We start from the raw sequence: 13077 nt of genomic DNA, 5'->3' as shown, positions 1-13077 counted from the left end.
TATTAATCGATATGAAAAAAATGGTTGATCATACCTGAGTAATACAATATAGTCAATAGATAACCACGGTCAGTAGGTCATGAGCATTTTGAACTAGAAATATTGTAAAATTTATACATTTTCCACTCTTTACATGGCGTTACAACCTTTTTCATGATTTAATTTAATTTTCTAAAGAATATAAAATATGTAATAAAATTATTAGTACCCATCAATAAAAATGTCTCACGGCAGAATCTAATTTTATTTTTCATTTTACTTTACAATCCGATCTTAATGTTGGCCGGTAGATGAATAATTTTTACAATACTTTTCAAAGAATTAAATCCATTATTAAGTTTAAGCTCTGGATCTAAACATGCACGTGAATATGCAAAGTACGGCATATTTAAACCAGACTCGTTGCTTTCTTCAGACATCCTTGTCACTAATTTGTATACTATCCAAACTATTTTCCTAAATATAAAGAAGATACTTCTTACATTATGCAATGATGAAAGGGTAACGTGTATTGGCTTGTAAATTCTGTTAAATGCACATGTTGTTTTTACTATATATGTTTGGGGCTAGAGTATGGACCTAATAGGTCAAGCAAGTAGCTTAGATCCATTTCTCGTAAGAACAAAAATCTTTTAATAGAACCACCACTCTGTGGATGCCCATATGATCCGGTTAGGATCGAACATGATTAATTATATTACCGACGAAAGCCAAAAACTACATATGTTGTATGGATATACAATATGAAGTATTTACGTCAAATAATAAGTGATACACACAATTTTCTTTTTGCTTAAAATAGAATTTTATCTCATAAATGCAACTTATTTTAATAAATAAAATATTTCTTACTGTCATTGAAGATATTTTTCTCGCAGAGAGAATACAATATTTCATTATCTGAATGGAGTTAAAACAGAATTTAGACAATTAGAATATTCAAATGGCGATCCTAAGCGTAGAATAATATAGTGGTGATTGATATTCAAAACGGTCAGGGTCCACCATACTCGACAGTACTAACACGTTTAATAGCTATTAAATAAAAAAAACGTTATGTAAATTTGGGTCTATATTTTGAAAATTATAAAAATTAATGATAATATGCATATACTATATTATAATCAAGCAATTCGTAAACAGAATCCTATCGTTGTATTACTAATTTTGTTGATATATTCGTCATTTCCTTAATCATATACATACATTGATGTATATTTATTGTTTTATTTACATATATTCGAATGCTTTCTTTTTGAAATATCTATAATCAAATATACATATTAAATGAAATAGTAGAAGAGTACAAAAAAATATAATAATAATAAGGTATTGTTTTTAAAAATCAAAAAATTAATACTTTTAAAATTTTATTAAAAATCATACATTTTATAGCAAACTGTATAGCAACCAAATATATTTATTGTATTTGATTAATTATTCTTACATAAAAACATTTTTTTTAGTGCAAAATAACATGAATGATAATAAACTAAATAATATAAAATAAGAGTAGATAAAATGCATTATTGTAAAAAATACTATAAGCAGAAGGAGAAGAGTTATTAATGATTTCTCTAGAATGGAAAAAAAGTTACTTTCGTTATATTTTATTGGCTTATAAATAATCTTTATTTTTTACAATTTGTGCAATATGTTGATAGGCATGAATCACATTGTCTAGTGGTCTTCACGCAAAATAACAACAATGCGTTTAGATGTAACTAAATAGTTGCAAATTAATTTAAAAAGTTCAAGGTGCACATTTAATTGTATTAGTGAGACAATTTAAAAAAAAACTATCTAGTTTCAAAATACAATAAAACAAAACAACACAACAATGAAAAGAGTTTAATAATATAAACATTTACACTATTATACTCTTTCAAACAAATCTCACACTAATTAAAAAGTAGCCTGTGCCCTTTTTTTGAATTACAAACTCATAAGATAAACTTGTTTTTCGTATATTTAATACTGTGTATTTATATTTTTAGTTACATTTATTTTTATTGTTTTTTTTGCGTTCATATTAAACAGAGCTGTGAATTGTTGCTGATTTTATTTAAGTATTTATATTATATTTATTCAGCTAAATGTTGTATTGTGATAATTATAAATAAAATATATACATAATATTTTTCTAAATTATTCATTAGTTGTAAAAGTATTTTATTTTACAAAATTTACACTGTAGTATTTAATAATAATGCAAAGCTTTTTTCTATGTTATTCCAGACAATAATATCATAAAATTAGTGTTTGTAGCATATTTTTAAATCCAACATTTTTATAGGTAGGTATGCGTAGAAATAAATATATTTGCCATCTGCACATACATTTTTATACACCATAATATTATACAATACAGATTATTTAGGTAAGTAAGTTTCTACATGTTTCCATTATTTTTTTAGATATCAGGGCTTATTTACTATTAATAGAAATAATAAACACTAACCAAAAAATGGTTTAATATTATACGATGGACTGTCAATAATTAAGGAACAATGTGTCATGTAAAAGTAGAATATTAAAAATTTGAGCCATTTTTTAGAGCAAGCTCTGTACAATCTATAAACTTCGTTGGAAAGGTGTATATGTCTTTATTACGTCCAATTTTTTCTCATTCTAAAATTAATTATCGTTGAAAGGTATTATTTAATTAAAATTACCCATAGTATGTAGTACTTACACTACAATTTTATTCAATTTGTTTGACAATGGCCAAATGCGCGTACAAAACCGGTCATAATATTTACTAAATAATGTAAAATCAGTACTTCATAATATATTATATTTTAATTAATTTAGTGCCTCTTTACCAAGAATCGACAATTAATTCTATTAAACAACAGGTATTATTGTAATAGTTATCCTTTTAAATTGGCAATACAGCCATAATTCAATAAATCAGTATAATCTTCGATGTTGTAGCATTTTTTTTCTTTTTTAAAAATATTTTTAATATTATTAATTCCTAATAACATAATACAGAAAAATATTTTTGATAAACTTTATATTTCGAATTTTTCATTTATTCTTATCTTAGAGAAATTGCAACATTTTGCGATATATTAATATATTTAAATCATAATATAACAGTAAAGTTATTATATTTTATTATCTTAAGTTTATATTCTACTCCCGTCGATAAATTTATATCGAAACTTAGTATTGTATAATAGTAAACGATGATGTTTTAACAATATTTATATTAATTTATCACTGTTATGCACAACACTCAACGCATGTTATATTAAATGTCACAGTTAAGTTTTCACAATAACTACATATTTTGTCAATATACCATATTAATAATTTATTAAAGAATTCACTTATTTTTTTATTGTGCTAATTAACAAAATATGTAAACACATATCATTGTACTAAAATATATATACCTAATATCATAATTGAACATCTAAATAATGTCAAATACGATGTCATAAGCGGCATTAATTAAGCTTTTAAACCAATTATTTATAAATTATTTTTATATTTGAAAAGATTTTAATCAAATGGTAAATATTTTTAAAAAGTATTCTAATAATAAAGTAATGTTTGATATTAATTGAAGCATAAAGAATAGTACACTTTTGAAAGTTTAATTTTTTTTATAATATGTAGGTAACCAACCTTACTTTAAATATTTAATTGTACTTATTTATTGTATACTTTTATGGACAATAATATATGTTTATCAAATTCGTCATTACAATATAACTGTTTTAATCAACCGTAATATAAATAATTCAACCGTATCAATAACACTAGATAATTAATTTTTCGAATAGGAAATATAAGTGTAAAAGAATGTAAGCCAATGAAATCTAAATAAGGTAAATTAATATTTTACATAGGTTTATAACTGAAATATGATATCAAATATGTTATCACAAAATATATGAATATTTTCCAATATGTAGATTGAAATAATATTTCACGTGACAAAACGTCAATACAACACACCGCTTTGTTTATACGCAAAGGTACCGATCGCGTCTTAAATTTGGGGTCGACGCTTCGACAAAAGCGACGAGAGACGCCGATTTGGGTGACGAAAATCATCAAACACGGTACATAACACAAGACTTTAGGTACCCATCGCTAGGGTAGGGGGGTCAAAATCACCGACGGCTCTGCCCCCTCTCCCGCGATACCCATGGCAATATAACCAGCCTGGCGGTCCCAAAAGTTACAGTTCGTATTCAACGGGCACAAGAGATTGGCAGCTAATACACAAGCGCAGCATAACATATAGAACATATTCAATATATTCATCAGCAAGATGAGGAGTTTGGTTTTAGTTATGGCGCTGGCCACCTATGCGGTGGCTATGCCAGCAGAGGCACCACTTCCGGTGGCTGCCAACGATGGCGTCGTCGCATCAGCTTTTAAGTTCGTCAAGGATTGTGGCGAAAGTGACCTGTCCTTGTGTGTCAAGGTATGATAATATTATTCTCATCACATAAGCTTTAAGCTCGGCTGAAAATGTTTTTGTTTAAATATTTTACAGAGAGTGTTAAAAATAAATATTGTGTCTTCCGCGTTTTTAAGTGATAAAATCGTTAAACTGTGATTACAGATTTTTTTCTATTGATACTGTGACCAATGATTTACAACGGCAGTTTGTAGTAATTTCATATGTTTCATTTATATCATCACATTTTAATATACATCAAAGATTTATACTAATATTACCAAATATTTTGTGCTAGAGTGCTAGATAAAATTGTCATATATTTAAAATATAAATTGTTTTTGGTGATGCTATTATTATATTATCTTTATGACCTACAATATTTATGAAAATTTAATTTTTGAGACCGAATATTGATTATTTTAAATATAAAACTAAGACATTTTTATTAGAATATGTTGGTTTTATGCTTTAAAAAAATCTTACAATATTTTCTGAAATTTGACAGGAGCGTGCTTTACGATTCGTTGATGGTTTGGCTGGAAACTTTGATGTCACCGACGGCGTATCTCTTGTCCAATCTCCCGAATCCTCCAGACAGCAAGGTGCGAGATCACTGAACGACGAGCCTCTTTCATCAGACAGCAATATCAGGGAGAACCAGGTCGAAGGACTCTTAGTAGATCGCGTCGCCAGATTCCTTGAAGGACACACTCTGCAATTCAAAGTACCCAAGGATTCCATCGATGAGATGAAGAGATCCATGGAAGAAGGTAATTATCAATTATTCCGTAATTCATTTAACAGAAATTTATATATATATAGTAGGAAATATTCTTTTATACACAAACAGATATTAAATTAATTTTCTGTAGACATATTTTCATTTACTTAGAGTTTCATGTTTTTTTCCACAAAGTACACGAAAACATAAGAAATAAATTATTGATAATAATGAATATGATACCTATAAGTTGCATAAAATCAGAAGAAATCACAACAGCGTCATTTTTAACATCAATTCTACTATTTTTAATGGTTAACTTCCAGTTGAATTAATAAAACTGATATTAAGTATTAATGTAATATTTGATTTAGTATTAAATAACTCGCTATTCAGTTAAACTAGTCGTAATGGACCTTATGTATCATAAAAATGAAAAAAATACATTTATTTTTTATATTAAGTAATGTGATTTATAATCTACCCTATTCATATGTATATCTTGCAATGTAATGCATGTTGTGATATAAAATAATATCAATGAATCGGTCAACATTGCATCATACATTTTATGACGTTACCAAAAAAACTGTACTCACTTTCGACGGTACCTACTCTTTATTTTGTGATTACGGCTCAGTCAGTTACGTGAACCATAAAAAGTTCACTCATTCAAAGTAATTTCACGCTTACTCAGTAGTAGTTTTAACTTTATTTTGAAACTTATAAATTTAGTCATAACATCATATCTATAGGTAAATTTAATATGAACGTATCGGCATAGAATAAAATTTTCATGAGAAGACAATAAGAAAATAAATAATCACTTCTTGTATGTTAAATTTCTTTGTACGATATAATTGTTTGAGATTTTCACGAATTCGTACACATGGAACACGATTTTTACATATTCTCCGAGTGACATTTTTATTTTAATTCCTTAAGCAAACGACTTTCACTCAAGTATTCGTGACTTAATAATTTAATTTTAACTTTCATTGATCTTCGATATGTTAATGGACAATATCTATATTTGAACTGATAACTTGATTTCTTACATTTACTAGCTATACTAAATAGTAACTGAAAATGTCAAATTATGTTTATTGAAATACTGAAAAAGTTTGCAAAGGTTTTATTTATTGAGATAAATAGATATTATATTATTTGCGTAATACATATACAGATTTATAGCTAATGGTAAAAAAGTGTCATTGTCATTGTCAGTAAAGCTTTTTGTTTAATTTTTAAACTTTAATTTCAAGTTTAAAATTATCTAAAATATACCATTAAAAAAAATATTCAAAACTTTGTCGTCTAAATTGATCTAAATTTTAACTTATTAACAAAAGGCTCATAAATCGGTTATGTAGGTATTAAATTATTGTGTGTGTTTTTTATATTATAAATGGTAGACTATCTAAGACAATTAAGTATAATCAGAGTTAATTTCTCTGCTATAAAACGATTAAAAAGTATCTTCAGGTTAACTTTATACAATTGGAGAATACGGCATGGTTGACTTTCTAAACCGCTTTTCAATACTGTCCGGTGATAACACCAAACAAGGATGCTCTCGGATGTGATAGAAAAATGCTCACATATAATAAATACTTATTGAACTAGACATTTATTTTATGACCTCGCCTTGTACTACTTAATTGGATCTGTCATATTATCATCGAGCGGAATAGTTGACTGTCAATTATTAATATTATTATACAGCAGATGATCTTTGATTTTCGGGTGGGTGCCGGTGGCATTGATTTGATTAAAATACCGGTTTAATATTTATAATCAATCATCTTTTTTTAAATCAGACATGTTTAACTATACTCCATTATTGATAAAAAATATATACATACTCATACAAAGCTTAGTACAATAGATTTTGAGTTTTTTTCATTTTACTAATTTTTATTTGAAACAATTATGTTTAATAAAATAGTGCGCTGATACGTATTTATATTCACATAACCCTTAAATGATTACCAATTTACGATTTTTATTTATTTAATGGTTCAATTTATGCGGATTGCAATCAAATGGTATATTAAAATTTTGCTTCACTGACATTTATAAAATAATAATTTGTTAAATTATTTTATAATGAACGGTTGATACCCGCTTTAAGATTAAACTTTTATAAGTAATGTTTTAATTATATTAATGATAATTATAATAAAAATGTCTAGATACATAAATCAACTATAAATACCGACGACATCGAGTGAAATTGTTAACGGTCATAAAATTATAGGAACGTGTAGGTACGCATTTAAAAAAATAATGATCTCAGACGGATCTCTGTTGACCTACAAAAATCCTGTACCTGTCGACTTTCTCCTACCGGGATTCAGATGATAATAATACACCATCTACGTTGACCAAGGAACTGAAACCGGTTTTGTGGTTTAAAAAAGTACCCACCAATTATGTTTAAACGATTAAAATTCTTTGAAGCATCGGTTATAAATTTAATAATTCATGCCTTGAGTTTCTTTGGATGTAATAAAGTAGTATTTTTTTCATTTCGGTTGCTTTTACTACATAATATAAAAAATAAATTATAGTTACTGAGTTCAAAATGAATATTAAAATCAGGAATTCCTACAGTTCACATATTATTATCATTCACCATAACCAGATGCACGTACAAAATATATTTTTTTAAATATACAAACATTATATTAATAACTTACCATCATAAGTTTAGATTTTACTCTCATAAATACAGTTTTAGCCATCGAAAATAAGCAATTTTATATATAAAGGTTAAAAGGAAATTACTAGTTTTCAACGAAATATATAATACAGGTATTCATTTTGTAGATGTATTATTATTATGGCAGATATTTTTTTAACTAAAAATGGTTATTACCCATCTATCCAACCCTTTAGGTTATACTGTATGACATGCGCATTGCTTCAAATAAATGTGATCTACCAATAATTACGCTAATCTCGTAGCATATAAAATCTAATACTACCCTAAAATATATATTTTTTTGACAATGATGTTGTTTCTTCCTTATATCAGAATCAGATGAGGTTACATTAGAAAATTACTTACAGGTTAATGCACCTTGAATTGTTAATGCTTGCTACAGCAGAGCTTTAATTTCATATGGAGAGAGTTTATTTATTCCTTCCACGAGGTGAAGATCACGCCAGTGTTGTAGGATAAAGTAGGTCAAGTGAAAGTGGACGAAAAGTTTACACGACGGCATTTTCTCTTTGTGGATGCACAAGATTTTGTTTATACACGAAGGCCACGATTATAGTAATTATTATATTATGTATAATCATTTTTATTAATTTAAAAATTATTCAGCATAATTTAAATAAGATTAATTTTGGAAAATATCAGACATAAACAAAACAACTATATTGGTATAGGTAGATCTTTGTAACAATTAATAATTATGTTATAATTATATTTCATTTAACGATAAAAAAAATATTTTGGTTAGTAAGCTCCTGTGATAAACGTTTATTAGGGCTCGAGTTCTTAAATTAATAAATTCGCTCCATATTTATCAATAAGTTTTTGAATCCGAGAAAGCTATCTCATCGGCTGAGTAAGAGATAACTATTTCATATAAGTCGCTTAGTGACCAAGTTGTGAACATTTTAGCATTTTAATTTATAATTTATAATAAATAAGAATAATTCACTGATTTGTAAACATAATGATTATGCAGATTCCATTCATGATTTATACGTAATTTATAACGTTTATAATTGAAACAGTATTGGTAATCAAAATAGATCAGTTAATAATACAAGTAGGTACAATAAAGATATAACATAATTAAACGTTACAAGAAATGAAAATATAATTAATATTAAATTCTACAGGTTTTTTTATAATAGGTTTGTCGATAGCTAAAATGGAATTCTACCAAGTAAATGCTAACTCAATTAATAATTAAACGTTGAAAAAAAGTATAAAATATTATTTTAGTTATGAATAACGACCAATAAAATCTATAATGAACGTTTTTAGTTTTCTTTCATTTTATGAATCATATAATATCTTATATTTATGTATATAACTATACTATATTTATGTATATATGACTAGAAATTTGTAATCACGCATCCTGTATCAGTAAAGAATAGTAGCATTTTCTCAGATAAACTTCTCGCGTCAAACCGGTCGATCGGTGGTCAGGAATAATTTATTCTGCCAACAGGTGAATGACTTAAGTCTCACCCACTTTTTATCTGAACATTCAGGTTGACGGTTAGTAAATTTAATACTATTGCCAAGGGGCAAGGTCGGATTTCCTTACACATCTCATAAATCACATAGCATCAACAAAAAAAAAAGTAATATACGGACGTAATACATGTTGTTTCATTAGTAAAAAAAATCTTTCCATATATAACAGACTAGTAAAGTAAAATGTAGATATGATAATTTTTTCTGACGGCTTATAATTAAATGAATCATAAACAATCGCATAAAAATAAAAATAATTACGGCCGGTATAACGCATTATATGGGAGATATTATATTATATTATATAGGAACTCAAAATAAAGCTAGACTTTCTGAATGTAGCGCAAATATATTTTAATCATGTAAATGTTCATGTAAAATATATAAAACAATAATTCCGGTTAATTAAATCGGGTTCTCTTTCACGTAATTTGTTGTGCTTTTTTCGTGCTTAAATATAGATGTACAGCCATAAATATTCTCACGAAAAGATTGTTATCACGATTCACACGGTCTTAAACTTGATTCTGAAATTCTAGTCTATTTTAATTGATACAATAAACCCTTTTTTTCAACAATGTTATCAGTCCAATATTATTAAAACGAGAATAAATAACCGTATTTGTACATTTAATTTTAAATTGAAATGTTTTGAATGAGTACCATAGTAAAAAAGTAATACATTTAATTGAATAACTAAATATTATATTGGTTGGTACGCTAAATCAATTTATATATATATTTTTTTTACTTTGTAAATTTCATCTGATTGTGTTCCGAGAAATCTATTGAATGGTGTGGTGTATAGGATACTATATTTATAAAAATATGTCCCAAAAATATATGTTGAATCCGATTTCTTTTTTTCAATATTATTCATAATATTATTGTATTGCTATGTTATATTCGCCACCTACCGTGACCTAGTCATTTTTATTAAACAGCCTGAAATCGAAAGAAACCTACTGACATGCTTTACAAAGATGAAAAAAGAATATTTTATCGATTATATTCAGTATGCCACAGCTGTTAATACATCATATTTCACATCAGCATACTATTTTATTTTTATATTTTTATATTTTTAACTTGATAATTTTAGTAATGCAACATAAAATAATAAAATTGGAAACGTTTAAATATATATAAAATGATTTCTATTAGCAATACTTGAATGTTGCTAGTTAATAATTTTGAAGATATTAAGCGTAAAGGGTGGACAAAACATGTTGTCGAAAAAAAGTTTTCTTTGAGGTTAGATTGCCAGGAATTTCATTTTCAATAACCAAAAATCCTGTCAGCAAGTCTTTGACAAAGTTACAGCTTTATTCGGTATGATAAAAGTATATCAAAGAAACTAATATAAATATTATGTTGTTTGCTGTATATTATCATTGATTTATTAACACCAATGACACGCTTCACTAAGGTGTAGTAAAATAAATTAAAGACGATATTGAGTAGTTAGCAATTCGTGGACAGCAATTGACTTCGCAAGTGAAACACGCTACCTGCATTAAAACAAGCCATGACACCGTCATTTAATTGTATTTATGAGTTACACCTAACTAGTTAACTCCGTGTTTAGAGTTTATATTATTACACATCGAAATTTTCTCCGGCTTACACGGTCACGGTGCAACGGGACTATGTCGATTTTGACGCGATTGGCTTAAAAAAATATGTAAATTAGGCGTTGAAAAAATATTCTCAAGTAAATTGACACACTTTGTATGGGCGTATGCGTTCGGTTGTAATAATTTTTATATTCGATTTCAAAACCGGTTCCATTTTTAACATCCTCCCGAAAGAGGTCAATTCATTTTTCGAATCTTTCGGAAAATCGTCTTAATGTTTAATAAATATTAATTTACAAGTATCTCAGTTTGACAATATAACAAAAGTCGCCCATTGCTAATTATTATAATAATGCATTCATAAAAAATGTATACTTAATTTAATTACATATTATCTTTAAATAATATAATATGCATTACTATTTATAATTCTGCATTGATTTTTGACAAAATATAAATGACTTCAATAGTACTTAAATTTTCTTATAATTAAAAACCTTTTGACTCTAATTTAATATAATGTAGGTAACATTATATAATTTTATAGCAATAATTACAATTTATTTATTTCGATAAAAGTTAACATTACACTCTACTCAATGATGCATATATGATGAATAAAATATTTTTTTATGTTTGTTTATAGGACGCAAAAAGAAGAAGAAGCTTCTCCTCCCTCTTCTGTTATTGTTGAAGCTGAAGGCTGCTGCCCTGATCCCTCTTCTTCTCGGATTCCTCGCTTTGGTCGCATTCAAGGCTCTCATTATTGGTAAACTGGCCCTTGTCATCAGCGGCGCCATCGCCATCAAGAAGCTGTTGGAAGCCAAATCGGGAGAATCTGGTGGATTCGAGGTTCATCCTCACTACGACGAACACCACGGAGGAGGTGGACATGGTGGCTGGGGACGCGCTGCCCAAGAGTTGGCATACAGTGGCCATAAGCAGGAATAAATTTCTCATTAATAAGGAACAAATCAGTAAATCCTTTCCAAAATTTTACCTTAAAGGGGCTCAGATACTTTTACAGAAAAAAAATAGTAACACTAAGATATTGAACACTCTAATCGACTTACTTAGACTAAAAACGAAAGCTGAATAAGACTAGTGTTATTTAACATCATTTATAAAGTTATTCTGACCTTTTTAAATCTTATTTTATCGTAAATCGGTATTATTTTTGAATAATACAAAATTACGATAATATGTAAGTAAAATTTTACGGATTTTCTGTACCTATACATTATAATCCAACCATTCATCTCTGATAGGTAATTTAATTGAGTTATTCTAGTTCGTACTTTAAAAAAATAATAAGTCAATATATAGAAAAAACGAAAAGTACCTTGGATTGCCATTATTAATCGTTAAGCAATACCTTGAGAAACTGAAACGAAAGTACTCGAAATAACTTTTATCGTCTGAAAGTATTCATTTTGAATGTTATTTATTATTCGCTATTTATATTAATTTATTGAATTGTTGATTTTAAAGTTTTGTATGTTGTTTGATTGTTTTTAATATTGAATAAATGTTCAGCATAACATTTTGTATAAGAACTAAAATATTCGTTTCTTTCGTTGTATTGGTAAGACTTAATGTACAAATTTGGGACAAATTGCTTTAATAGACGTTCTGTACAAATCAAAGACTATACTTCTAACTAACTTTTATTTTCGACGGCTTACTTATATTAGTTTTTTTTTAATTTTGTAAATATTTTTTTTTCATTTTGCTTTTAGTTAACCTTTTTATTATAATATATATATTATTATTTCTTACGCTAATTCTCGCTACTTCATTATTTAGCGTTAATCTATCGAATTATATTATAGGTATATCGAAACCCGTGATACTCAATTCATTTTAAACCCCTTATTTCCCCATACAATGTATTCATTTCATTGATATCCTTCATTTATTATTTAGTTATTCGTATCGACAATGTATATTTCTCACTATTTTAAGCTTAGATTATTTTTTTTATATATATTATAAATACTATGTGCCTACATGCATACCTGTTTTATTTAGTTTTTTTTTAAGTTTTTTAAATTTGTTTTTTTGTACATATGATTTTTGTTTGTTTTTAATTTTTTTGTTATATTTTTGTTTTTTGATATTTTTG

The 13077-nt window shown here is 27.0% G+C and overlaps 1 protein-coding gene across 1 annotated transcript; it reads left to right on the top strand.

The window, feature by feature from the left end:
• The first annotated feature begins 4291 nt into the window (after nt 1-4291).
• On the top strand, nt 4292-11903 carry LOC147067133 (uncharacterized). The gene is made up of 3 exons (XM_085954845.1): nt 4292-4447; nt 4932-5196; nt 11599-11903. The coding sequence occupies exons 1-3, from the start codon at nt 4292-4294 to the stop codon at nt 11901-11903; spliced, it is 726 nt and encodes a 241-aa protein (XP_085810971.1).
• Nucleotides 11904-13077: the final 1174 nt, after the last annotated feature.

Source organism: Rhyacophila brunnea, unplaced genomic scaffold (assembly GCF_057557595.1).
Source record: "Rhyacophila brunnea isolate RB1 unplaced genomic scaffold, BYU_Rbru_1.0 scaffold_4, whole genome shotgun sequence".
NCBI lineage: Eukaryota > Metazoa > Arthropoda > Insecta > Trichoptera > Rhyacophilidae > Rhyacophila > Rhyacophila brunnea.
The sequence above is the reverse complement of the archived record's forward strand: the minus strand, read 5'-3'. Positions and strand labels throughout refer to the sequence as shown.